This window comes from Echiichthys vipera (assembly GCF_963691815.1).
Source record: "Echiichthys vipera genome assembly, chromosome: 3".
Taxonomy (NCBI): Eukaryota; Metazoa; Chordata; class Actinopteri; order Perciformes; family Trachinidae; genus Echiichthys; species Echiichthys vipera.
Window position 1 is genome coordinate 13,596,641 of NC_139828.1, and position 23,616 is coordinate 13,620,256.

The 23,616-nt window shown below is 40.8% G+C and overlaps 1 protein-coding gene across 4 annotated transcripts in view; it reads left to right on the top strand.

The window, feature by feature from the left end:
• The first annotated feature begins 817 nt into the window (after positions 1 to 817).
• Positions 818 to 23,616, top strand: part of cep350 (centrosomal protein 350) — a 34,173-nt gene continuing 11,374 nt past the window's right edge. For 2 of the 4 annotated variants that reach the window (XM_083940399.1, XM_083940401.1), the window contains exons 1-27: positions 818 to 1,132; positions 4,048 to 4,136; positions 4,319 to 4,362; positions 4,533 to 4,641; positions 4,920 to 5,085; positions 6,345 to 7,006; positions 7,178 to 7,291; positions 7,771 to 7,899; positions 9,391 to 9,510; positions 11,035 to 11,759; positions 11,886 to 12,001; positions 12,575 to 13,593; positions 13,832 to 13,973; positions 14,232 to 14,398; positions 15,013 to 15,199; positions 16,906 to 17,105; positions 17,349 to 17,512; positions 18,103 to 18,213; positions 18,400 to 18,540; positions 18,715 to 18,845; positions 18,959 to 19,066; positions 19,173 to 19,390; positions 19,875 to 20,089; positions 20,381 to 20,659; positions 20,776 to 20,925; positions 21,175 to 21,335; positions 22,835 to 22,957. In XM_083940399.1, the coding sequence (XP_083796525.1) occupies positions 4,052 to 4,136; positions 4,319 to 4,362; positions 4,533 to 4,641; positions 4,920 to 5,085; positions 6,345 to 7,006; positions 7,178 to 7,291; positions 7,771 to 7,899; positions 9,391 to 9,510; positions 11,035 to 11,759; positions 11,886 to 12,001; positions 12,575 to 13,593; positions 13,832 to 13,973; positions 14,232 to 14,398; positions 15,013 to 15,199; positions 16,906 to 17,105; positions 17,349 to 17,512; positions 18,103 to 18,213; positions 18,400 to 18,540; positions 18,715 to 18,845; positions 18,959 to 19,066; positions 19,173 to 19,390; positions 19,875 to 20,089; positions 20,381 to 20,659; positions 20,776 to 20,925; positions 21,175 to 21,335; positions 22,835 to 22,957 (5,786 nt within the window). In that variant the 5' untranslated portion in view covers positions 818 to 1,132; positions 4,048 to 4,051. The remainder of the gene's footprint in view (positions 1,133 to 4,047; positions 4,137 to 4,318; positions 4,363 to 4,532; positions 4,642 to 4,919; positions 5,086 to 6,344; positions 7,007 to 7,177; positions 7,292 to 7,770; positions 7,900 to 9,390; positions 9,511 to 11,034; positions 11,760 to 11,885; positions 12,002 to 12,574; positions 13,594 to 13,831; positions 13,974 to 14,231; positions 14,399 to 15,012; positions 15,200 to 16,905; positions 17,106 to 17,348; positions 17,513 to 18,102; positions 18,214 to 18,399; positions 18,541 to 18,714; positions 18,846 to 18,958; positions 19,067 to 19,172; positions 19,391 to 19,874; positions 20,090 to 20,380; positions 20,660 to 20,775; positions 20,926 to 21,174; positions 21,336 to 22,834; positions 22,958 to 23,616) is intronic. The other 2 variants (XM_083940400.1, XM_083940402.1) reach the window with 2 other exon arrangements.

Below are 23,616 nucleotides of genomic sequence, written 5' to 3' on the forward strand. Positions count from 1 at the left end.
ATTATTATTATTATTATTATTATGTGCAGGATCCGGTGCGATGCACAAAAGTTTGTCCGTGTCTCTGTATGCGATGCACACTCAGGGCGCTGGGTGGCAGTAAACGCATAGGAAAGCAAAGTAATGTCCAGATGCGTGTGTATTTACTGATAATATTTAACGTTGAAAAATAGAAAGAAACTACGAGACCACATAGGCCTACACACACATACAGTCATTCACACACACACACACACACACACACACACACACACACACACACACACACACACACACACACACACACCTTAACATCTACCCTATGGACACATTTTTTCCTGATTTTTTAAATTTTTATTCAATAATTCAAAATTCATTACATTACACGTAGTACAGTTAAACAAGTGAAACCATTCTTATTACATGCTTGCGGACACATAAGACAGGCGTAAGATTTACATAAAAGATTAAGCAACAAACAAAAAACAACTAAACAAACAAAGATAGATAGATAGATAGATAGATAGATAGATAGATAGATAGATAGATAGATAGATAGATAGATAGATAGATAACTTTATTTATCCCCGAGGAGAAATTAGGTCATCGTAGATGCGGTACAACCTATATTTGAGTACAATATTTTTTAAAACTGTTGTTTTCTTCCTTTTCATTTTATCAAGGGAATTAAGTATTAAATTATCTTTTAAATACTAGGAGGTGAGGGTGGGGCTTTCCGGTCGTTTGACGTAGTCAAACTCTCGCGAGAGTTCGATCTCAGTCACCTACCCCTCTTGGATACTCCAGTTTCACTGTAGAGAAACATCAACATAGTAACCCGGGAAAGGCAGCATCAGAGGCGGGTAGCGACATTTCTTTCTAGGAATCTCACAGTTGACGTGGCTATTTAGTTGCCCGGACAAACACTGAGTCAACAACGATGGGTGCATGTCGCTAGAAAAAGTTGCTAGCTTAGTTGGCACAACTACTAGCTAACATTGGTTTGCTAACGTTAGCTGGCTAACGCTAACGTTAGCAAACAGACTGGGCTGAACGAAACTGAAGAAGAAGTCCGGAGAAGTTCGCGTTTTCTTATCATGAGGACGTCAACATGAATGTGGACATCTAGACACGTCGGATAGTTTCCCTAACGGTATGTGTTATGTCTCTCCAGAGAGATGTTCAGCTGAGTTAATTCATGACTCTCCTGTCAGCTAACATCAACTCTCGAATCAGCGGCTCCGGCTATAGACATGTATGTATGACTCTGGCTAACACCTGGGCCGGAGATAGTTCGACATAAGTCATCTTGAAGTCGGACGTTAGACTGAGTTGTAGACATATGTTTTGGACGGACGGCGGTTACACAAGGAAACCAGACACGGTTGTTGCAAAAGTTAAGATTGTTTAAATAATATTAATATGGTGTTAGCAAACAATAATATAATGTCTCTTAGTTCACACCCGAAAGTAGAATATGATGGATTGTGTCGAATAACTCAGTCGTAGCCTTGACGACACACGTCGTTATCGCGTATGTGACGTTGGAGATGATAATAATAATAATGATAATTATGACTTTTATTTAGTACATAATGGAAATACCCGTAGTACAATTTTAAAAAGTAGCACAATACATAAAAAGTATAGTACGATTTATTAAAAAATAGATAGATGATCATCACTTGCTGTGTAATTTAGTATTGTTATAATTAATTATATTCAACAATATCAGCGCTACCGTTCGAGTAGTCTTGTACAGGTTCCGATGTAATATCAGCGTGAACCCACCTTTTTCAGGTTCTCGATGTTTTTACAAAATAATGTTTTAAATTCTGAAGTCGTTGAATTGAAAGTAAACTACTCAGTGATATACGCGCTGAAAAATCTGCGATACCATTTTAATGTAAAATAATACAATCGCGTGTACTACGATAGTGTGAGGGTGATTAAAGTTCAAGTCTGTGCAAGCCATGTAAAGTCAAAGATGGCACGTACTTTCTTCCTCGTAAAACGGCTGGGTACTGCCAAGCACTCTTTTGCACAGTGATGGCGGTAGTGGTCGGAAGCGATATTGCAACCGCCTATGTCCATTATTTATTTATTTTTGTTGAAAAGATTCAATATAAAGATACCTTTTCTTACATGTTCCAGAGTTATACACAATATCAACATTTCTTTATGAATGTAGAAATATGTAGAAATAATAATAACTTAAATTAAAATGGTCAAAGACAGTAAAACATGAAAAAAAAGGAATGAAGAATAACAAATAAGTTTGGGGTCTGCTGAACTAAGGGAGTCATTTTGAAATGCCTAAATAATATAATAGTTTTTGCCAATTTCTTATTTTTGAGTTTTAAGTTTCCATAGTGGTGAAATATGCTTTAGAATATAAATCTTTAAAAATATAAAAGGAGGGTAATTTGTTAAGCCAAATAATTTTATGGATATGATATTTTGCTAAGATAATGAATGAGTCGAATAAGTAATTATATAAGTCATCTGCCATCTTTGTTATTTATTTATTTTACTAAACATTTTGAAAGGTACTTCTGTTATTCAAATAAAAAAGAAGTAAACAGAAGCAACATACAGTCTGTGTCCCTGGATGAAGGTTTTTATAGTATAGCGTCCATAGACCTTTTTAATGGATTCCAATGCTAGGCAACAGCCATGGCCCTTGTTAACTTCCTGTCAGTTGATGTCATTTACATACACTACAACGGGAAATAAACTATGGCACATTTAGAACGTTTATGTTTACATCTTTGAAAACGTCTATACGGGCTGAAGTCCTCGATTAGGCTTTCAGTTTGTAGACTTTTTGGTTGTGGAGGTTAACGTCGGTCTCAGAAACGTTAATTGTTACTTATATAACTTATATATTCTGTATAAACATATGTATACTTAAAACATAAGTGTTTCATGTAATGCAGGCCTGTGCACTTTTGAGTTCAAGTCACAACTTTTGCCAAAAGTAGCCAACGTCATCTTATCTTGATAGTCAAACGGATAACCTGACAAACTAACACGTTAGTACCATGTATGAATTTGCTAACGTTGAACACGGTTAAACAACATCAATTTTAGCTTCTCTTGGCTCTCCAACCATATGTTTGGGATTCAGCCCCATCTGATTCAGACTCCAGTTTGTAGTCTGAGTTTAGTAAACTTAATTCACACTGTTAATTTAAGTTTATGATCACGGTCATCAATGATTAATGGTGAGGGCTGTTAGAAATGCCGTCAATGTAGAAACAGATTATTTTAGTTTTCTTCCTATTTGCTCTCTGATCTGTCGTCATCGCCTAAGGACTCTGTTACGTGATGGTTATGAGCAAACGGCATGACTTCTATAGAGCTCCTTATGACTCAAAGGGTGTTAAATGTGAGCGCAAAACACCCATAAAGAGCTAACTAACATGGCTAGATCTTCATACAGATCCATGGTACACTTAAATGATTAACGTTGCAAAGTCTAAGGAAGAGGGTTCCCAAATCAAAACAAAACTGTTGTCATTGATTTTATAAGACTAGCATGTTAGTGGAAGCAAACACCTGCACCATAGCATAACGGCTGTTTTAAGTAAATATCACATGGCTGACATGTGACCAACTCTGCTTACCTTCCCTCATGGAAGTCTTTTGAGGAATGTTCTGTTGTAAAACCTGTTTTAAATGCCAGGGTGACATTAATCTGCTTTCAACAAGCTGTCACAATAGTTACATGTGTTATACAAGGAACTAATTAGGCTATACACACGTTCTATTGTGTAGTGCTGGCAGGATGGTATGACTAAACATTTGTATGGCTTTTTTTTAAAGATTTTGGTGATTTCACAGCATATGTTTTTTTTGCCTTTATACAGGTATGTGTATCTTAATGTGTTCACACTCCCTTCTTCTAGACTGTTGTCTCTAAAGCTTGTTTATGTTAGTTAACATTTTTTATTTTACTGCTGAAATGTATTCAGTGTCATATTAAAGTATATAGTTTTAATTATTTATGTCACTTTTGCTCAGTGTTGTTTTTCAGTATTTGCCTTTGTCTAATCTTGGTTTCAGGTGAATGAGAGAGATGAGAAGCAGCAGGAGGACTGAGGTGTCTGTTAAAAGCTCTGCTCAGCAGCTTACCAATAACAATATTGGTACAGGTGTGTAAACAATGTAGTTTAGTTGTATTTAGTGTTGGTATAGTGTTCCTATACAGTCACTTTATTTTAAACAATTAATAATTCATTTAATAATTACAATTACTTGTCATACGCATGTTTAGCAAGAAGTTGTCGATCACCTAGTTATTATATTGGATTTCAATTATTTTCCTCTTCTTCAGATCTGACTATTGCATGGAAAACTTTGTCTCAGTCCAAAGCTGCTGTAAGTACACCAGGAACAGTTTTCTTCTGAATGTCTTTGTCAGCCTCTGGGAAGTTATTTCCATTTCATTAAAGTTATTGAATACAGTCTAGCATATTTGATGATGCTGAAGATACTCTCCTTCATCGTCACATAACCCAAGGAGGCTGACATGTATTCTCCCTCTGTAGCTGCGGCATATAGAAAACCGTCTAGAGGCAGCTCCGGGGACAGGGGTTCTCTTGGAGTCTGTCATGGACCCCCCCAAGAAGAAATCCCCCAGGACGGTACGATGCAGGGGTGAGTTATTTCAGAATGTCATTTTGATGCGTTTACTTCTACATTTAGGGATAGAAGACATGCTGCTGTTTTTACCGCCTGGAAAATGCAAGCTGTGTTGGTCAGGCACTGTTGTGTTGCAAAACTTTTATGTTGTTAAACTCATGGTGAAATTGTCTCACCCGGGAAAATAAGTGCTTTTACATGTCAGTGGCGTCGCTCTTGTGTTTGGCATGTGTACGTACCCTTACAAGAGCTACTTATCAAGCTATTTTAATTAAATTAAATTGCTTTTACAGATGGACAACAAGCTGATGACAATGGAGGGTCTTCAAAGCGCAGGGGGCGAAGTCAGCAGAGTCCAGAAAAGAGCAGCTCACGCAGCCCACTGAGAAATGCCACCCAGGATAGCAATGTCCGCAGGAACAACAGCGAGGAGTTCAGGGAACCGCTGACCTCCTACAGGTACAAATTCTGCATTGACATGCATTCTAAAACCTTTCTAAGCCACCCCTCTAGTAACATTGCTGTATTTGGATAGGAAGCTATGTTGTCATACTCATGACTGGATATCTGTAATTGATGCTTTCAAGCATCGATTTAATCACATTGGTAAACGTTTTTCATGTCTTCTACAACAAGACAAAACTTAAAGGTTTACCTAAAAGCATAAAGCCTTAATTGCAAATGTATACCAAAAAAATAATATTAAAATGATACCAGTGTGTACCCAAAAAAAGAATATTACTATTTAAAATAATATTAAAATGATACCAGCGTATACCCAAAAAAAGAATATTACTATTTTAAATGATATTAAAATGATACCAGTGTATACCAATCTAGTCATTGTGTACAGTGTGTGCGCTCTGTGGAGTATCAGCAGAGGATTTATTTCCCAACTAGGCTGTGATATTTTCATTGTCATTATTGCGTCAGCTCATTGTTGTAACTTTATACATCAGGAGAGCTCTTTCACCTAAATAAGAGTCGGTCCCCAACCCTCTTCACTCCTCAAGACTTCCATACTGTTACCATATGTTCTTGACATCTCCTATGAATAGCTTGTTGCTAAATGGCCCACAGATACTTCAATAGCTCAAGGCTCTGCTGTTTGCACTGCATTTGTTAAGTTTAATAACGCCACACAGTATAACAGAATTACTAGATGTCAAATGTGAATATGCTCTCAAGAGTTGTTGGGACCAAATGCAGTTAAGGACAATGAGTATTAAACTTAGATTCACTGGGGCCGATCGAGTGGTTGAAGGGAAGGTAGAGTTTAAGCCCATACATTTGTCATATCAACATAGGAAGTGACGATATGTCAACATTGTGTTCACAACTTGTTTCCGTTGCCCCCAGAAAATCAATGTCAGGTTTAAGCGAGGCAAGTTTTCTTTGTTTTGCTATTACCAACAAATGCACACATACTCACACTACGTATATTATGTGATATTTAGATCCCTTTTTAATATTATACTTGGGCAGTCACCAGTAATATTTTTGTGCAATCTTGTCAGTCAGTCAGTGATGGCAGTGGAAGTGTACCAAGACTTACTTAACAACTTTTCTTTTCATTCTCGGTACATATTTTATTTAATGTATTCCTTCTATACCCTTTGACCAACCATACATGTGTTCTTCTGTACACTCAGTGAGTGGTAAATTAAGAGTAAATCTTGATCCCCTTCCTGATCCCATGTAATCTGGTTTGTGTCCAGAGAGGCCACCCCTCCACCACATCCCTCCTCTCATCTGGAGGCCTACAGTTTGCAGTCAGTGCCAGGGTCTACGCACCCATCCTCTCAGCCTCCATCAGATCCTCTGCTCAGCCAGCTGGTCTACCAGAGAGACACCAGGGACAAACAAACGGACAGGGACCTGGACAGCACACACTCCTCAGCTCTGGAGAGCACAGAGGTACGCTACCTCAATGACCAGCCAGCCCTGGACACCCTGAGGACTACTGGAAACCAGTCACATCTCACAGGTGTAAGAGTCCCTGCGTGGGAGGGGACAGAAGAGGAAAGCACTCCAAAAGCACAACTTGGCATGGAAAGCCAAGAGGCAAGCCCATGTCTAGCTCCAGCCCCAGACTCCATACGCCAAGGGGAGAGCACTCCCTCCACCAGCCCTGGCTCAGCCTCCCAGCGGTTGGAGAACTTAAGGCGACATCAGCCTGATGATAAGCTGGAGAAGCTCAAAGAACGTATTCGAAGGCAGAGACAACATCTCGAGGAGGCTGCAGAAAGAGAGAAGCTGCTGGGATATCTGGAACAGCCTGTTATGGCAGCTGTGGGGAGTAGCAATGCTGGCACTAGCAACATGCCCACAGCCAAAATACGGAAAGTAGCAGCTGCACCACCTGCACCTATATACAAAGGTACCATCAGTGTTAGGATATATCTCAAACTTTAACTTACTCATTTGTTTGACCTTTTGTTAAATAAAGAAATAATGATATTTTAAGAGCATGATGGTTTCGAAATACAGATTTGTTCAATATAGTTGGAAACAAGATGTGTCAGCTTACATCTTCATTATTTTGACTCAGGTTTCAACAGCACTGAGACAAAGATCCGGACCCCGGATGGGAAAGTTTGGAAGGAGGAGGAGTTTCATAACCTCAGCAGAGAAATATACAGAGACCTGTCACAACAGTTTGCTGGTAAGCATAGGGCACCAATTTTATTTTATTTTTTTTCCTTTTTTGGAACATTTTCTGACACGGTGAGGATGTTCCAGAAATTATTATTTTTTTTTTAAATACAATTTTTTTATGTTCTTACCTGGGCTTGCTGCAGCGATCCTGAACTGACATGCTTGGATACTCATATATTCCTGGAATTTGGGAAACCCTATGGCATGGAGCACTGAGAGCTGTCTGAAAAACCACATCAGCAAGCTAATGATCTTACATGAATATGTGGCATGTAGTTGTATTCATTTGTCAGAAGCGCACAAAATATTGTATCAGAAGAGTGTTGCATAAACAAACATGATTTATGCTCATGTCTTTGGTTTATAACATCAGAGATTTTTGACCCTGGGCACATGGCTTGTTTTTCAGCCAACTCAAACTTTAGTTAAATTAAGAAATATTTGTCAGTTTTTGTTGCTTATTCTCAGCTTGTTCTTCTTCTTCAGAGAACACCAGATGCAGACATCAGCAGCAGAGGGAACAGAGAGCAGACAGGTCCAAAGAGAGGAGGCCTCCCAAACCAGTCAGGAAGGTCCACAGAGCTGCCCCTTCCTCTGAGCCACATGCAAAACCAGGTATAATAATCCTCTTTTATGTGAGAGGGCCAACCCATCCTCTGATCTTTTTTTAATTAGTAACAGTAGGAAAGCTACGTTTGTGGAATCATCTTTCAGAATGGGTCAGTGCATATGATCCAAAACAAGAGCCTCACGTATTAAACTATTGGTCTGCTTTGAAGCACAGAACCTGCTTTGGTGTCTTTGTCACCATGAGAGGGATACAGTCTTGAAAAGTGCTAACTTTGTTAACATGCAAGCTTAACATAAAATATTCATAAATTCTGTCATTTGAATCTAAATAAAATAATGTCATAAATGCATCAAACAGACTGCAGAACCCAGTGTTCAGACTGCAACATTCAGTGTTATCCTTCCATCAACTCAGTTTCCCCAAACCACCCCTGTGTGTGTTCCAGTACATGAACCAGAGACATTGCTGGCTTCAAAAGCTGTGTTAAGACTCTAATCCCAGACGAAATGTTCAGTATGTGTGACATGCAGTTTGTATAGCATACAGACAGCCACATAGAAGAATCATAGACACATACAGCTGTAACCTGGACATAACGGACCTCTGACAGCTGAGAAAACCCCCCTCCCCTTTTACAAATATGCTTCCGAAGACACAAATGTAATCATGGTTGCTAACTAAGAAATAAATGATAAAATTTGTCATGATCATCCCAATGAATGATTTATTCTCATTGCTACCGGTTTAGAAATACAGTTCAGTTTGAGAACATGACATCTGGATATCATGAAAGCTGGCTGCAAAACATATCTCTCTTGTGATCTAGCTCTGATTCACTCTGTGCCTGCTGTCTACTTTCGTTTCTTCTAACTTTTGTGTTGTCGGACTGGTCTCTGTTTCGTGCTGGCACAGCACTATAAATAGCCCTCTGAAAGCTGTGGCCAGGTTCAGTTAACTCATCCAACCAGTACAAACAGCTGCATGCATGTTATTGACTGTGCAGCTTCATTACCAGGAACTGCTCTTCAGTAGAATTTGTCATCTTGGGAAGAGCTCTTGAGATTAGTCCAGATAAAGAAACATTGCTGTTTTTGAAATGTAACTTTCCAGTGCTCTGAGCACCACAATGGTAGTTCCATCAGTACACATTGAACTGGGCTGGTGGCAGAACTTTGAGCAGCAGGGATGGACAGTGATAGCTGTGTGAAATAAAAAATATTTTTGATTATTTTGCCAGATAGCTACTAGGGGCAAGAAGGAAAATGTAGTAGTTGTGCGGGGAGGGGGTTTGACAAGTTTCCTTGTTTCCTCACCTCTCACTCACAACTTCAGTAACTTCAAAAAAGTAAATAATGAGGTCCATGGTTTGACATTTATATTGTTCTTACTAAAGCAGTGCACCTTGTTTCTTAAACACTTTTCTTGTGTCTCTTCCGCATATGCAGTCATGTTCCATTAGGTCAACATAAACTATATTTAATTATATTGCTTTTCACTGGCAGCATCTAAGGTGTTAATGTGCTATTTTACTGCAGTGATCAGCCCTGCATCATGGCGAGAGGGCCAAAAGCTGGTAAAGATGGTGCTGGGTCCAGTTCCCAAGCTGCAAAGGGTAGATGACAGACCTCCGCCAGCTGACAGACTGAGCAGAACAGGTGGGACCTGGAGACGGGAATTCTTACACTTCTGTACATGCCACTACACTCCTATCTTATTACTATGCCTGTTTCATGACACCAACAGCCGACCCAGATTGCCTATAACAGTAATCTCTGCTTCAATGGTATTGCTCAGCTGGACATACTGTCATTAACTAGCGTGTCAGGAGGTAGAAAGAAAGAAAGAAAAAAGGCAATTAGCTTTCTACTAGGATTTAAAGAGCCACTCAAAATATGTCAGCATGATGTTAAAATGTCTTCTTTGCAATATTTTGTCCAGGGACATGTAGGACAAGTTTTAATCACTAAAATGTGAATTCTACCTTCCCCTGCCCTGTTCAGGCATGATATGTCCTCATTTGACTTTAATCTCTATTCTCATGTTGCTATTGAACTTTCACTTATTAAATTAAATACACTTTTCAGCTCTGGGTGCTATTACCTCTTAATGGAGTACATCCATGTAATTGGACAATGTTTTAAAATAATCATCTCTAGGTTGTTAAATACGTCTTGCATGCCTTGGACCCACAGTTAGACTGACAACAGTGCCTGCCAAAGAATATGAATAATGAAAGAGTGTTTTGGCTGCTGCTCTACACACACAGACTTAGACTCTGTCTCATACTCTCCCACACACTATCTACTGTACATCCACCGCTGTCTTTGTGAGCTTCATCTGTACTGGGTACCACTGACCGGAAGGAATAGAGATTGACTGGCTGTTTTGGTTGGGTGCACAATTAGTCATGACCTGATTTTCCAGAGGTTGCCCCCCATGTGGGAAGCATGTACTCTGGGAAATGGCAGAGTGGGCCAGGGAGAGATCACTGCAGCCATGTTCAGAAAAGGAAAAAACTGTCTGGATTAGAGACTGTAAAATTTGGCCCAGATTAGAGTTGCCATGGCAAGCCTTCTCCCCAAGCCTCATTTAGTATGCGTATTCTGTCTGGGTCAGGTGCTTTGGTCTTGGAGTTGTTGTTGTTGTTGGCGGCATCCAATGTTTTGCAAGCTGTGACAAACTTGTTTATTAAATACACTGATAAAAGATAAACAGAAAAACAGTTTAAGAGTTTTTAGCCCACTGCCAGTTTGAATAAATAGTGTAAAGACTGATCACACACTTACGTCTGATAGTATGTATAGTGAAAATAAATTTGATTTCATCAACCTAGTCTTATTTTACCATTGAAACTATTATTAAGCTGGCAGTAGCTCAGTTTATAGCCCCCCCCCCCCAATCTGACATATCTCTGTTTAATGCATGTACAGTATACAGGTCCTGTTTGTGCTTGTGTGAATTTCAGGCCTGTGTGTGTAATATAATAACAGAGTAAATAATGTAATTTCCCCTTGTGGGACTAAATGCCTTCTCATACCAAATGCAAATTATTTTAATTATTGAAATATTTGAGCCTTTCCACACTGAATCCAAAAGTGCATGTAAGTGTGTGCTTCAGTTAGTAAGTTGATTACCAGTTACCCACTGTAACATTTTGCCTTTCTGTAAATGTCCACCAGCTTCCGGCCATTGTTCCAGTTCAGACCCACACTCAAAATCAAACCCACGACCGCGCCCCAACAGCACCGAAAGGCCTCGTAGTGGATTTCAATCCAAAAGCCACTCCACAACCACATCTACCCCCTCATCTGCAGATCGGGACAAGGCCCCAGTGGGTGTAAGCTCAGACCTGTTGTCAGCCGACATCCAGGGGATACTTGATGATCTTCAGCTGGAGTGCAAAGCAGCTGAGAAAGAGGAAAGGGCCCGGCAAAGGTCCAGGGGTGGGAGCAGTGGTAGGAGAGGGAGAGGGGGATCAGGGTCACGCACAAGGACTCCAGTCTCCGTTTGGGGAACTACTGTGGCAACAGGTAGCTCCTCAAGAGGCTGCCGCAGCGCCAGCCCCACCACACATCGACCAGAGACTGCTGACTCGGGGCACAAAAAGCGACACTATGATGCAGACACTGTTCGCCAGTACATTTCCAGGCAACAAGAGGAGAGAAAGAGGCGTCAAGCAGAAGAGAAGAGGGCACTAAGGGAGGAGGCAGAGAGGAGAAACCAGAGATTGCAGGAGCTCTACAGGAAGCAAAGAGAAGTGGCTAAAACAGTGGCCCTTCCCAGCGAGGCACCTGTGGCCCCTGTACAAAAGCGGCTGCAGGAGACCTACAACAAATTGCTCCTGGAGGAGGCCCAGCTGGGAGAGGAGGCCACACAGATGCTACCTGCTGCTCCTAGTCAAATGGTATTGTCGATACACCTGAAACATGGTCACAATATTTATATATGAAAGCTAAAAATAAATTAATTTAATTACGTGTAAGAAAAAAATACTTTTTGATGATGTGCGTTAACTTGTGTTCTGTCACAGAGACCGATGTACCAGCCCTCAGGAGAGTCAGACAAAGAGAACATAAGATTGGAGCCACCACAGAGCCCCTCAAGCAGTGATATGTCTTTGAATGATCAGCCTCCTCCTTTATCCAGGTACATGCATGCACACACAAAAGTACCCGCTCTTCTTCATCTCTCTCCAGTATAACAAACACTGATTTATTGATCCTGATAAACAACAAAAAACTCTCTGCACGGTGCTCATATACTTTTATCTAATGGAGATTCTCAGAAATCACCTGACAATACCAAACAGGGAAACTCTTTGTTTCAAGAAGTTTGGCTTTAGGCACTTTTCACTGCTCCTATTTTAGATGCATGAAAGAACATCTCAGATAATTGGCTTAAAATTCAGATATGGTTGGGGAATGATTTTACTTGTGACATAGAAAGATATAATAATCATCTTTTACTGTGTGTATTTAGTGATATAGTTATCCCTTTTACTATGGTGTGTACAGTTTAATTGTCAGTTGCATATCTGGCTGGTGAATACATATATCTTAAAAATGGCTGTAACACATAAAGGTGTTTTTGCAGGGGAGAGCACACGCAAATGTCAATTAGAAATGAATTATTGGTACAGTAGCAAGCACAGTGAATACACCTAAACATAGTTGAATCATTTTTATAAAGCAAGCTGTTTGTTGCTCTCCCATATTACAGGAATGATCTGGATGTTGGAGTTGCCTTGATGCTTCAGCCCGACCGTCTGAGCCCAGCTGTTAGACCTATGGCTGGTCCCAGCAGCAATGTGCTAGCCCCTTTTGGTGACCATCTCCTCTCTCAGCTTCTCAAGCTGGAGACTGCGGTGGCAACTAGTGATGTTAAGCACACTCAGCAACCAGCCACTGCACCTTTCAACAGGTCGCGGTCCAAGGTGTCCCGCATTGAGGCCCTCAAGGCCACGGCGGCATCTCTCTCCAACCGTATCGAGAGCGAGGCCCGGAAGCTTGCCGGGGAAGGGATTAACTATGGTACAGAAACTTCAATGGACGTGGATACTCTTAGGCCCTCTCAAGCTAATCTTGAAGGTGGATGCTGGGCAGAAGCAGCTGCCACAGAAAATGATGACACAGTGACGAGGATCCAGAGGATTTTGACTAGCACAGGTCATAGTTCATACAATGGCACAGTTCTTCCAGGAGCAGGCAATCTGCACGCCCTCAGGGGACAGAAAGAAAAGAAGGGTACACACACCAAGTTAACCAGTCCACAAACAACTTCTGCTGATAGAGCAGGGCCTACTCTCAACAGTTATACACATGAAAGGAAGAGGCTTTTCAATGGCTTGGAAAAGGTAGATACAATGGATACAATGGAACAAAGGAGAAGATATGGATTGATAGAGGACAAGGATAAGAACCGTACAGATCTCCATGACTCAAGTGCTGGTTCCATCAGTGAAGGGAGTTTTTCTGAGGATGAAGCAAACCCTCCTCACGCCTCCAGCAATCGGGTACCTAGAACGACAGATCGCCTGGAGGCAGTCGACTACAGTGCGGGTCATAGAAGGGATTACCAGCGGTTGTCGGAGTTCCAGAGGGAGGCAGCGAGGTGCCCGGCCCTCAGCTCACCCTTTGCCCAGCACGATGGCAGCAAAGCAGCCTGGGAGGAGCTAAACAAAGGAAGCCCTCTAAGCGTAATCAACATTTTCACTAAGAATCTTCATGGCCATGTTACAGGTTAGTTCACATATGAAAATATGACAGTCAACTTTTCCATATTAGATGTAGGTGATGAGACATAAATGTGAAATAGGGAGAATGTTGTTAATAGGGTAAAGTTAGAATATCTATAAGAGCTATGCAGAATATTTGTCATAGTAAAACTAATAACGTGTTCATACTAACAACCTGTACACATACTGGCAGTTTAAGGCATGATCATTAATATTTGTTCTATCTTCACCTTGTCCTGTAGTGAGTGAGAGAAACTCTCCCTCTGCCCATTCGTTGCACTCTGGAAATGGCCCCGTAGACGCAGCCGTCTATGAAGACGACTTTGTGTCATCACACAGCAGTGGAGCCAGTGGCCAGTTAAAGAGATGTTCCAATTCACACAGGTAAGAAAAAAAAAAAAAGAGTGTTAGTTTTTGAAATGACCACTGGATGGCATCCATGTCTCACAAACAGAAAGGCTATGCAGCCCCTTCAGACAGCAATCCTCTCTGTATTCTAGATTTTTTCTTGCAGGTTTCTTAGAATGAGGAGTACCCAGTACAAACACTCTCAGACAGATTAACTCTGCTGTTTATCCTTGGTTCACTAGACATGCTGTTATTGTGTGATTGATCTTATACCTTTCTCCCTTCCCTGTACAGCGTAAACACTCATTTTGAGGAGCTGATGAGGAGGTCTCCTTATGACAAAAGTACAGGAGGCCCCAATTCACACCATTCATCTTTCCACTCATCTATTCACTCACCGCATCTTTCCTCTGCTACAACATCTGGTTCCTCACCCTTCTCCAAACACACCAGAAAAAGAGGTGAGAATGAATAATTGTGCATGGTTTGTTGTAACACTCAATCAGTTGTTATTTCACGCTCTTTTATTAATTATTAAAAAGGAAAAAAAAGAAAATAGTCTCTACTAGCCGGGCTGTTTATTGGTTACAATTCAATATATTGTGATACTGTAAGCAAAGCGATATACTGTGATATTTTTTTAAATCAAATTTTTAGGAACACTTTTATAGTATAAAGAATACACTGTGACATTCATATGTTGTTATACTGGAGTAGAAGAGTCAAATGGCTGAGGATATATTACAACACTGCTATCTGGTGATCAAATATTCCTGACAAGCTAGCATGACACGGTGTTGGTACAAATGTCATCTGGTCTCATACCAATGAAGCCAGAAGTAGCTTTAAAACAAAGACCACTATAGCCTTTTAAAGACAGTAATGTTGGCCAAGACTGCAGGCGGTCATGTGGGCCATCAGAATGTCAATTAATAATCGGTAGTGTTTTTAAGAACCGATAGAGTATCACAAAAGTGTCAATATTTATTTATTTACATGTTACACAGTCTCAGATGATGTGTTTTTGTAGTTAACAAACCCCTCTGCACAATATAACTATTCCATTCCTCTGCAGGTGCATCATCAGACCAGAGTGATGCCACTCTGGTAGAAGAGCAGAGGAGCTCCTGCTCACCTCCCTCAGAGGCATTATCCTCTGACTCCATGAAGAGGGGCTCGGATAAAAGCTCTGCCCATAGCCAGGCCAAGAGTGTCCATTCCAATGACACTATAGGGGAAACATCAGGGCTTTCTCATCAAAGGTAATGATCTTTGTCAGACTATATTAAAGGAGAGGGTTGGTACTTTTGGATTTGTCGGGTGCTTTAAAACTTTCCAACTTCAAGGACTCACTGTGAGTTTTTTTGGTAAAGAGCATCTCTAAGATATCAAATTGAAGAGAATGTATAGTGGTGTCAGAGATGGATGAATGGTGCATGGTTTTCATACAATCTTTAAATTACCCTCACATCCAATTGTCTTTGGTATTTCCTTCCTTCCTGGTTTTCTATAACCTTTAGTACAACACTGCTTTGTAGGAAAAGTGATGGTGCTATTGGATTACATTGGGATATTTTTATTCTGTCCTAAATATGATAGGTTATACGTTTCTTTTAGGGTCACGGCAGGATTGTATTTCTTTATTTACTATCATCTTTATTTTTCAATGGATAACATTAATACTGAAATTAGCCCATGAAGCCACACAGTTTTCCCCAAAGTATTTCCAAGCTTAACTAAAATGTAATTTAAAAATGTTTGTGCACTCAGGAGGACTGAATGTGATCTATTCAGCACTGGGTCATCTCAGGTGTTACTGTTCAAACCACTCTGAAACCTCCACTTGGTATATACTGTAATGATCCAGAGTTTAATTTATGAGGGCATGACTAATTACTAAACTAGGCTTGGATATCCCTAGTTGAGGCTGCCAATTTATACAGTCTTGTGGCTTGCTGTGCTGTTGAAGGCCTGAGGGTTTAAGCAGCCATTTATTGCCCAGCAACAGGAGGAGGCTGCAGTCTGACCCAAGACAGAAAACAGTGGCTATTTTGTTTTCGGGGCCCGCAGAGTGGTTGGTCGGGTCAGCCAGCTTTGCCACAGCTTGGGCCTGCAGCCAAAGCAAAGGAGAGATTTTTTTTCTTTTAATCTCAGCGCTCAGTACTGACATTTCAGCCCTCTAGTGGTTCTCTAACGCCAAAGTGGCAGATTCCTGCCACTCTGTAGAGCCTCTATGCCTTACATGATAAAAGCAGGACATTCAGGCTGGATTGTGTCCTTCTTGGCATCATTTGCAAAGCAGGTTGCTGTTTGTCTTTGGTGGTGACTTAGTGCTTGTTGCTGTGTTTTATTTCATTTTTAACACTTTTATAGGTTTTCAGCAGATTGCATTCATACCAGTTCCTGTTATGAAAGCTAACGGTTTTAGCATTGAGATCATGATGATATTGTTATATTATGGTGTGCAAATTGAGTCCGATTTGTTATCCTTGGAGAATAAAAGGTACAACAGTCTGTTATCCTTAATAGAGAAGTAGAGTGTATCTTGATCTCTTTCGACATCATCCTCGGCCTCTGATCATCTCTGAGCAACACAAGGCAGCCATTCATGGTCTGGGCCTCTCACAGCAGTTATGCAGCCTCAGTCAGTTCAAGTGTTTGCAGGACAAGGGGCCCCCTCTTTCTTTATCATTTGGTTAACCCACTCTAAAAAGAAAAACCTCTCTTTTTCCTGTACATGATTTAAAACCCTATTTTAGAATTCTTTTTAGAAAACAATGTTTTTTACTGAATGTATACTGTTTTTAAAAACATCTTGAGTAGTAATACATTTAAGTCTGGCACCCATGTACCAAAGCCCATCAACCTGAATGCTACAAACATTTCAATTTTAAAGCAGATGTCTGGTTTCACAATATTCATTAATTCATTAATTGCTTACCTGAGTTTTTTGTTCTTCTTTTTCTAGTCATATTTGTAGTTTGGGACTTGAAAGTAAGAAGTCTACATCAGGCAGGCCCAAACAGTCTTCTCTGTCTGGCTCTCCATACCCTGGTTCTCCTCTAGGAGCAAACTCTCCCAGTGAGCCTGGGAGAAGTGGCTCTATAGGGGCAAATAATCCAAACACAGCAGGGACATCAGCTCGCAGTGGTAGAGCAGAGACCACAGGTAAACAAAACTCATATAAATATTTTTAAACAACTGATTTTATGTGAAGCAGAACTTTATTAGGTAAATCTTGGACAGTATGTACTATGAGGTTTAAAAAAAGTGATTTCAGCTGGGCCATATTTTTTAAAAAGCTTACAAGACAGAATGTACCTTTAGTTGAAGTCACAACTGTAAAGATGAAGAACAGGATATACCCTTTTATTAATCTCTCTTGCCCTATTTGCCCTTCCTTTTTCCTAGGTGAACTACAATTTTCACCTGCTGTCTTGCATCATCGTATGGCAGCAGAGCTCCAGTATCTGGAGTCCATTGAGGAGTCAGTTCGACAGCTTGGGGATGTGGAAAGGGTGATGGGTGTGTCCATGGCTCAGCAGGAGAGCGTGTCATTGGCCCAGATGCTCAAGGTGAAGAAGGGGGTTCTGAGAGTAACAAGTCTGTGTAGATTAGGACTACATACAAGCTCTGTTGTATATTTAGCCATGTCTGAAGTGTGACATATAAAGAATATACGTTGTTGTTGCCAACTCCCTTCACTTTAATCTGCTGGTAACAACCAAGGCACTGGGACTTTGCTTGGGTCTTAAAGAGTCTTAGCATTTATTCACTGACAAATAAACTGTACACATACTGTAATGCTCCCAGTGTTACTGCTAACTTCATCCACACACATTACATACATAAATCCCACTGAGTTATTCCTTTAAAGGAGTTTGCTACTTAAAAATCATATTAAAAATACATTAAAGTAATAAATCTTAATGCTTACACCCAGAAATGTATACTTATTGTAATGTACAATACAAATGTGAATTACACGTAATTCCCAATAATTTTATTCATCAGTGATTTCAAAAATAAGATATAAAAATTTGCATGACAAATACATAATATGCAATAGCTTTTTCGGCCTCGCTACATTTCAGTGAGTTACTACCTCACTAATGTCTGTATTGATGCACTGTATTGACCTGCTCCCTGAACTTTGACCCTGCAGGCCAGGCAGCAGAGCCATTCTCGTGACCTCTATGAATTGAAGATCAAGGCTGAAAGGGAAGCCCTGGAGACACAGCTACAGCTGGAGGAAAACAGGCAGAGAGTGGCCAGGGTACAACAACACATACACACATCTTACCAACAATATACTGCAATACTTATTATATATTATATATATGTGCATCTATCGATGATAGCTTTCCAGCTTTCCAATTCCCACCACATTTCCTCACATTTGAAAACTAAAGGTTGGTGTGCTTTTATTTTCCTGTATGTATGCTGTCCATGTTTTGTCCAGGCTCACATAGAACTGCAGGAAAACTTGGCTGCAAATCAAAAAGAGACCTTGGAGGGCCTCCAGGAGGCAACTACGAAGATGATGAGTCAACAGGCTGAGGCAGCGCGGTACACAGCCGACACTGCCCGACACATCAAAGAGGTTAGCAATCCCTGCCTGGAAAACAGCCAGTGTCTTTATTTTGTAACAAAAGCTGATTGATGGTTGCGTTTCAGTAAAGAAATAGCAGTACATGCAGAGGAAGACTGTGTTATATTCAGTGTAAGACTCATCAAATCAAGCCTTTGGTCTTTATATTGTGATCTTGTCTGTCAGATGACTGAATTGGCGCGGTCGCAGATAGCAGGGGCTTTGGTTGTCCCCCCTGGTGTTTCTGATTCCTCCTTGTTGGACAAGCGGGAAGAACAGCAGAGCTCCTATTCAAAGCAGCGACAGGACTCTGACAGGTAAACTCAAAACACCTTTTGTGAAAGAACTTGTGGAAGTTTTGGGTCTTTCATTTTAAATGGATCATCTGTTCTAAATATTTGTTAAGTCTCGTCTTCATGCTGTCTTGCAGTTTCCCTAGTGATGTGTCAAGCAGAAGGACCCGACCAGAGGAACCTCTGTCTTCGCTGAACAGCCTCAGTCACTCAGACTCTCTGTCCTTCAGAAGACCCAACCTCAGGTACCAGTCAGACCGCTAGTGTGGAAATAGTTTCTCCATTTTCCGTTAGATTTGGGGAAGATACATCTAAATGGAAACTAAATCTTTCCTTTGCCTCTTTCCTCAGTGGAACAGACTCTAGCAGCCACCATAGCCAGTCACATGCCTTGTCAGACCACGGAGAACGCACAAAAAAAGAAGCAGTAGAAGGGAAATGGAGGATGGGAGGAGTTGAAGAGAGGATGGAGAGGAAAGCAGGCAGCAGCTCCATAGAGGAGGACGTTCTTACAGCAGCAAATGACTCCCTCGGCAGTGACAGCATCCCTTCTGTGGTGGATGAGAAAGGTATCGGATGGCAAGCATGGCTCTTAGTGCTTTTTTCATGTACACACACCAGTATTTCATGCGTCCTATTTTCCTTTCCATCCAGCTGTCAAGGGCTGCTGATATAAGTGTCACCAATAGGGAATTAATAAGACTTCATTGATACCTGTTCCATTATCGATTCTGCTCATTCGTCCGCTTCTATTTTGCTTGCCTTATCAATTCCTGATCAATTGAGGCAACACAGTGTAGATGAAATGAAAGAATATTTGCAGTTAATTTTCATTTAAGTTTTCTTAGTCAAAGAAAATATCTACTAAGCCTGCCTGTATGGCCAAAATGTTATGATAACGCATGATATTTACACTCAGTAATAGATGCACTGCTCAGTTGGGAAGCAGTGGCACCTGCTCCAAATAAATTCCATTCCTGGAAGCCCCAACCCCCTACACAAGGCATTTAAAACTAAACTTACACTGAGCTTATCTTATTTTTGCTCCTCCAGGAGACAGTACATCAGTGGCAACAGAGTACTCCTTAAAGTTTGATGAATCCATGACAGAGGATGAAATAGAAGAGCGCTCCTTCCGCTCTCTGCTGCCGTCTGAGGCTCACCGCAGAGGAACCAAGGAGAAAAAGTCCCGCAACCATGAGGAATCAGAGGATGATGGAGCCAATCACGACACAACATTAGTTTCAGGGGCGCACAATCTCCTAAAGGTGAGAGAGCTGTGTAGTCAACCAAATATTTGCCAATGCATATCCATAAAACAGTGGTTGAGGGTGGATGTGACCACTGATGGTCTTAACCCTTAAAAAACTAAATATTGGATTATTTTTTTTGCCTGGGTGTATTTTGTTGAGCATGTGGTTTGTGGTCTCTCATATATGATTACTTGTCATTACCTCACTTTACTTGTTTTCCTTTGCTCTCCCTTTGATCTCTTTTGATATTTAACACTTCTGACACTCCAATCTAACCCCAATCTTTCCACCTTTTTTCTCCTGAAGTCTCAGGATGCAAACATGTCCTTTTCTGGCGGACAGGACAGCTTTTCCCAGTTTACCATGGACATGGTGCGTCAGTACATGAAGGACGAGGAGGTAAGACTGCAGCACCAGAGCTCTCTGCTGCATCTTCGCCAGAAAGCTCTCAAAGAGAAGACCAGGACTGAGCTGGCCTGGCTAGAGCACCAGAAAAAGAGGCTGAGAGACAAGGGAGAGGATGACAAAATGCCACCCATCAGGAAGAAGCAGAGGGGCCTTCTGATGAAACTACAGCAGGAACAGGTACACTGGGGTGGAAATATAATGGCATCAAGTGACAATTGAGCTTTTGGGTATACTGAGATCTTAAGCATTATTTTCCAAACCAACCTTCTCTGCCACTGTACTCATGTTCCCAGGCTGAGATCAAGCGACTTCAGGAGGCCAACAAAGCAGCCAGGAAGGAAAGGCAGCTCTTGCTGAAGCAGCAGGAGGAGATTGAGCGGATGAGAAACTCTACACTCAGACTTAAGGAGCGTCTCAAGTGTGCCGGGGCTGAAGCGCCACCTGTGAGTAGTGAACCAGTCACTCATCTCCTTCACAGCCTGTCCAGAGGAACAGATCGATTTAACAGGGTTGCAGTTTAGTTTAGTTTTTTCCTTTTTCTACAGAAGTCCAACCGTAATGGAATCAAGAAAGAAAATATATTTTTATAACTGTAGAACATGCTGTCATGTTCCTTTTGTTTATTTTTTTATTTTTTTTATTGGCCTCAATAATACTTGGCCTGTCTGCATGTCCATTCATCCATCCTCCAGGAGACTCCTGTGTCAGAAACCCCCGTGTCTGAGGCAGTCTCTCCCAACATGAGACATTCTGAAGACATCCGCAGCCCCTCTCCCTCGCCCTCCATCTCTGGAAGTGAGACCAGCAGCATCATGCAGAAGCTCAAGAAGATGCGCTCTCACACAGATGAGAAGTAAATACTTTTCATTTTTCATATATTAATTGGGTTCTCTCTGCTTACTAATAAATTGATAAGTGAATTGTCAGAAGTTGTGCTCCCTTATCGTTGTTTTAACAGTGCTTACTCCAGGTTTGTCCTGCTTCCTTTCCCCTTGAAGTTTGCTTCTTTTGTGCTTGTAAAAGTAGTTTCTACAAACTTTAGGGCTGCTCGTCAGTTCTTTTAACTTTTTTTGATTAGGGATGATCACATATCAGATCAGGGTCTGATCACCGATCCAAATCAGTTGATAGAGATTTTCCCATTTTGATTTTTCTATATTCTTGCATAACAACTACACTTTTATTAATATCTATAAATGATGGTTTATATATTTTTTACATCTGAGTGGCTGTGCAATAAGTAGTTCACTGTGCTGTTTGCAACGGGGACATAAAAGACTGAAATGTAATTCTCTATGAAAGGGTCTTTACCTTAACTAGCAACTAAACTCATGAAGCCTAATCAGTGCATTCCATCTTTCTTTTGCTGTCTAAACTGCTGGGGATGTGAAGATAAGCATGGTCCATGTTGTTCTCCCTCTAAATTATTGTAACACTATGTAATCTTAATATTGGGACTTTTAGAGAATTAAAGAGGCATAATTATTTTCCAGATATGACAAACGTTGGGTTGTGGATTCTGTTATTTTTATTACACCCACTTCCTCTTGTGTTGACTACATGTTCTTGGAGTTCATGTGCGTCCTCCAAGGTTTTAGACTTGGCCAACAGCTTTGGTCAGGTGATTATAGAGGCTCTCAGGACCGAGTAGCTTCAACAAGTGGGTTAATTGTTCTGGGGTTTAGGATTTATAACGTGGCAATAAATCACAGGTCTTCCATGGTAGTGCTAAGATTCTTTTAAATTTGATATATTGTGAAGATCAAAATCACCACAACTAGAAAAATAAAATGATAAATAGGATTTAACAAAAACATAAAAAGGGTTAAGATATTTGTATTTGATCATGCATTTACTGGCTTGCTTGCCATTTTAATAAACTATCAGTTGTTTCTTTTCCTTCCTTCTGTCATTATCTCTCACTACTGTTATGCTGTTAATCAACGCCAAAGCAAATGTACGCTATATATTCGCTGTTACCTCACACTGTAATTTTTTTAAGAATCAGGGTCACTGATAACTATCATTCAACCCCCTTCATAAACAGGTTTGGCAATGATCTAACTAACCCACAACACTAACATGCAAGTGAAAAATCTTCATGGTCTCCCAAAATAGTCATTTCTAAGTTGCCATATTCACAACAACAGAAACCTGAGAGACTGAAACCTTGGGTGCAACAAAACCACAATTGCTCATATCACTCTTATCTCTCCCTTTCTCTCTACTTGTCTTCTCCTTCTACATCTCTTGTGTTTTCACTTTTGTTTTTCTCCTCTTACATGTTGTTTGTTTCCATACCCTTGTTTGTGTGACTGTTTGCTCTGTCTGTTGCGTGTTTTTGTGTTGTAGACACTGTTCTCCTGTCCACTACTTCTTCTCTGTGTTCACGGCCCACCATTGGGCCTCCCTCAGTGTCTGTCTTCCCAACCTTCACCCTAAATTCCAGCTCTTTATCTACAACCAGTTGGTCAGGTACTGTACAGTGCTCTCTACCTCCTCCCCAGCACCTCTATTAGCCCTGCCCTGCTGCACCCCACCCCATGGAACATGCTTGTTTTCATCCACTGGCACTGGGACATTGTAGGGGTGGGATGGTGAACGATCGCTGATTGGATTTGTTGGTTTGTTTCCAGGATGGAATTTGTGGGAGGGGAAGACTTTAAGGGAAATCTTTAAAAGTGCCCAAGGAAGGCTACCTTGCTAAAATAAGCTAACCTTTTGACAACTACACTTTAGATATTATATTTATGCCAATGTATTACTGCTATTATTGTGTGCATCAAAGTACTCTAGTTCTGAAGCCATTTTTTAGAAAAAAAAATGGTTACACTGAATATTATAGGTGAGATAAATTTTGTTCTGTGACGGTTAAAGGTTATGTTTATTTTAATAGGAGCCTTCCTTGTTGAATGGGAATCTGTGGTGTTAAATTTGTGACTCTTCCCCTCTTCCTTTCTTCCTTTCTTGCCTCTTGGAATGAATGTTGCAGTGCATCTCTCTTCAGTGTCCTTCATATCGTGGCTGCTGGCTGGTCAGCTCCAGTTCAGTCATTGATACAAAATGTTTTAAGATTAAACCACACTATGACATGGAAGTAAAGGACTTTTGCAGAGAACAGACCATGGATAGAG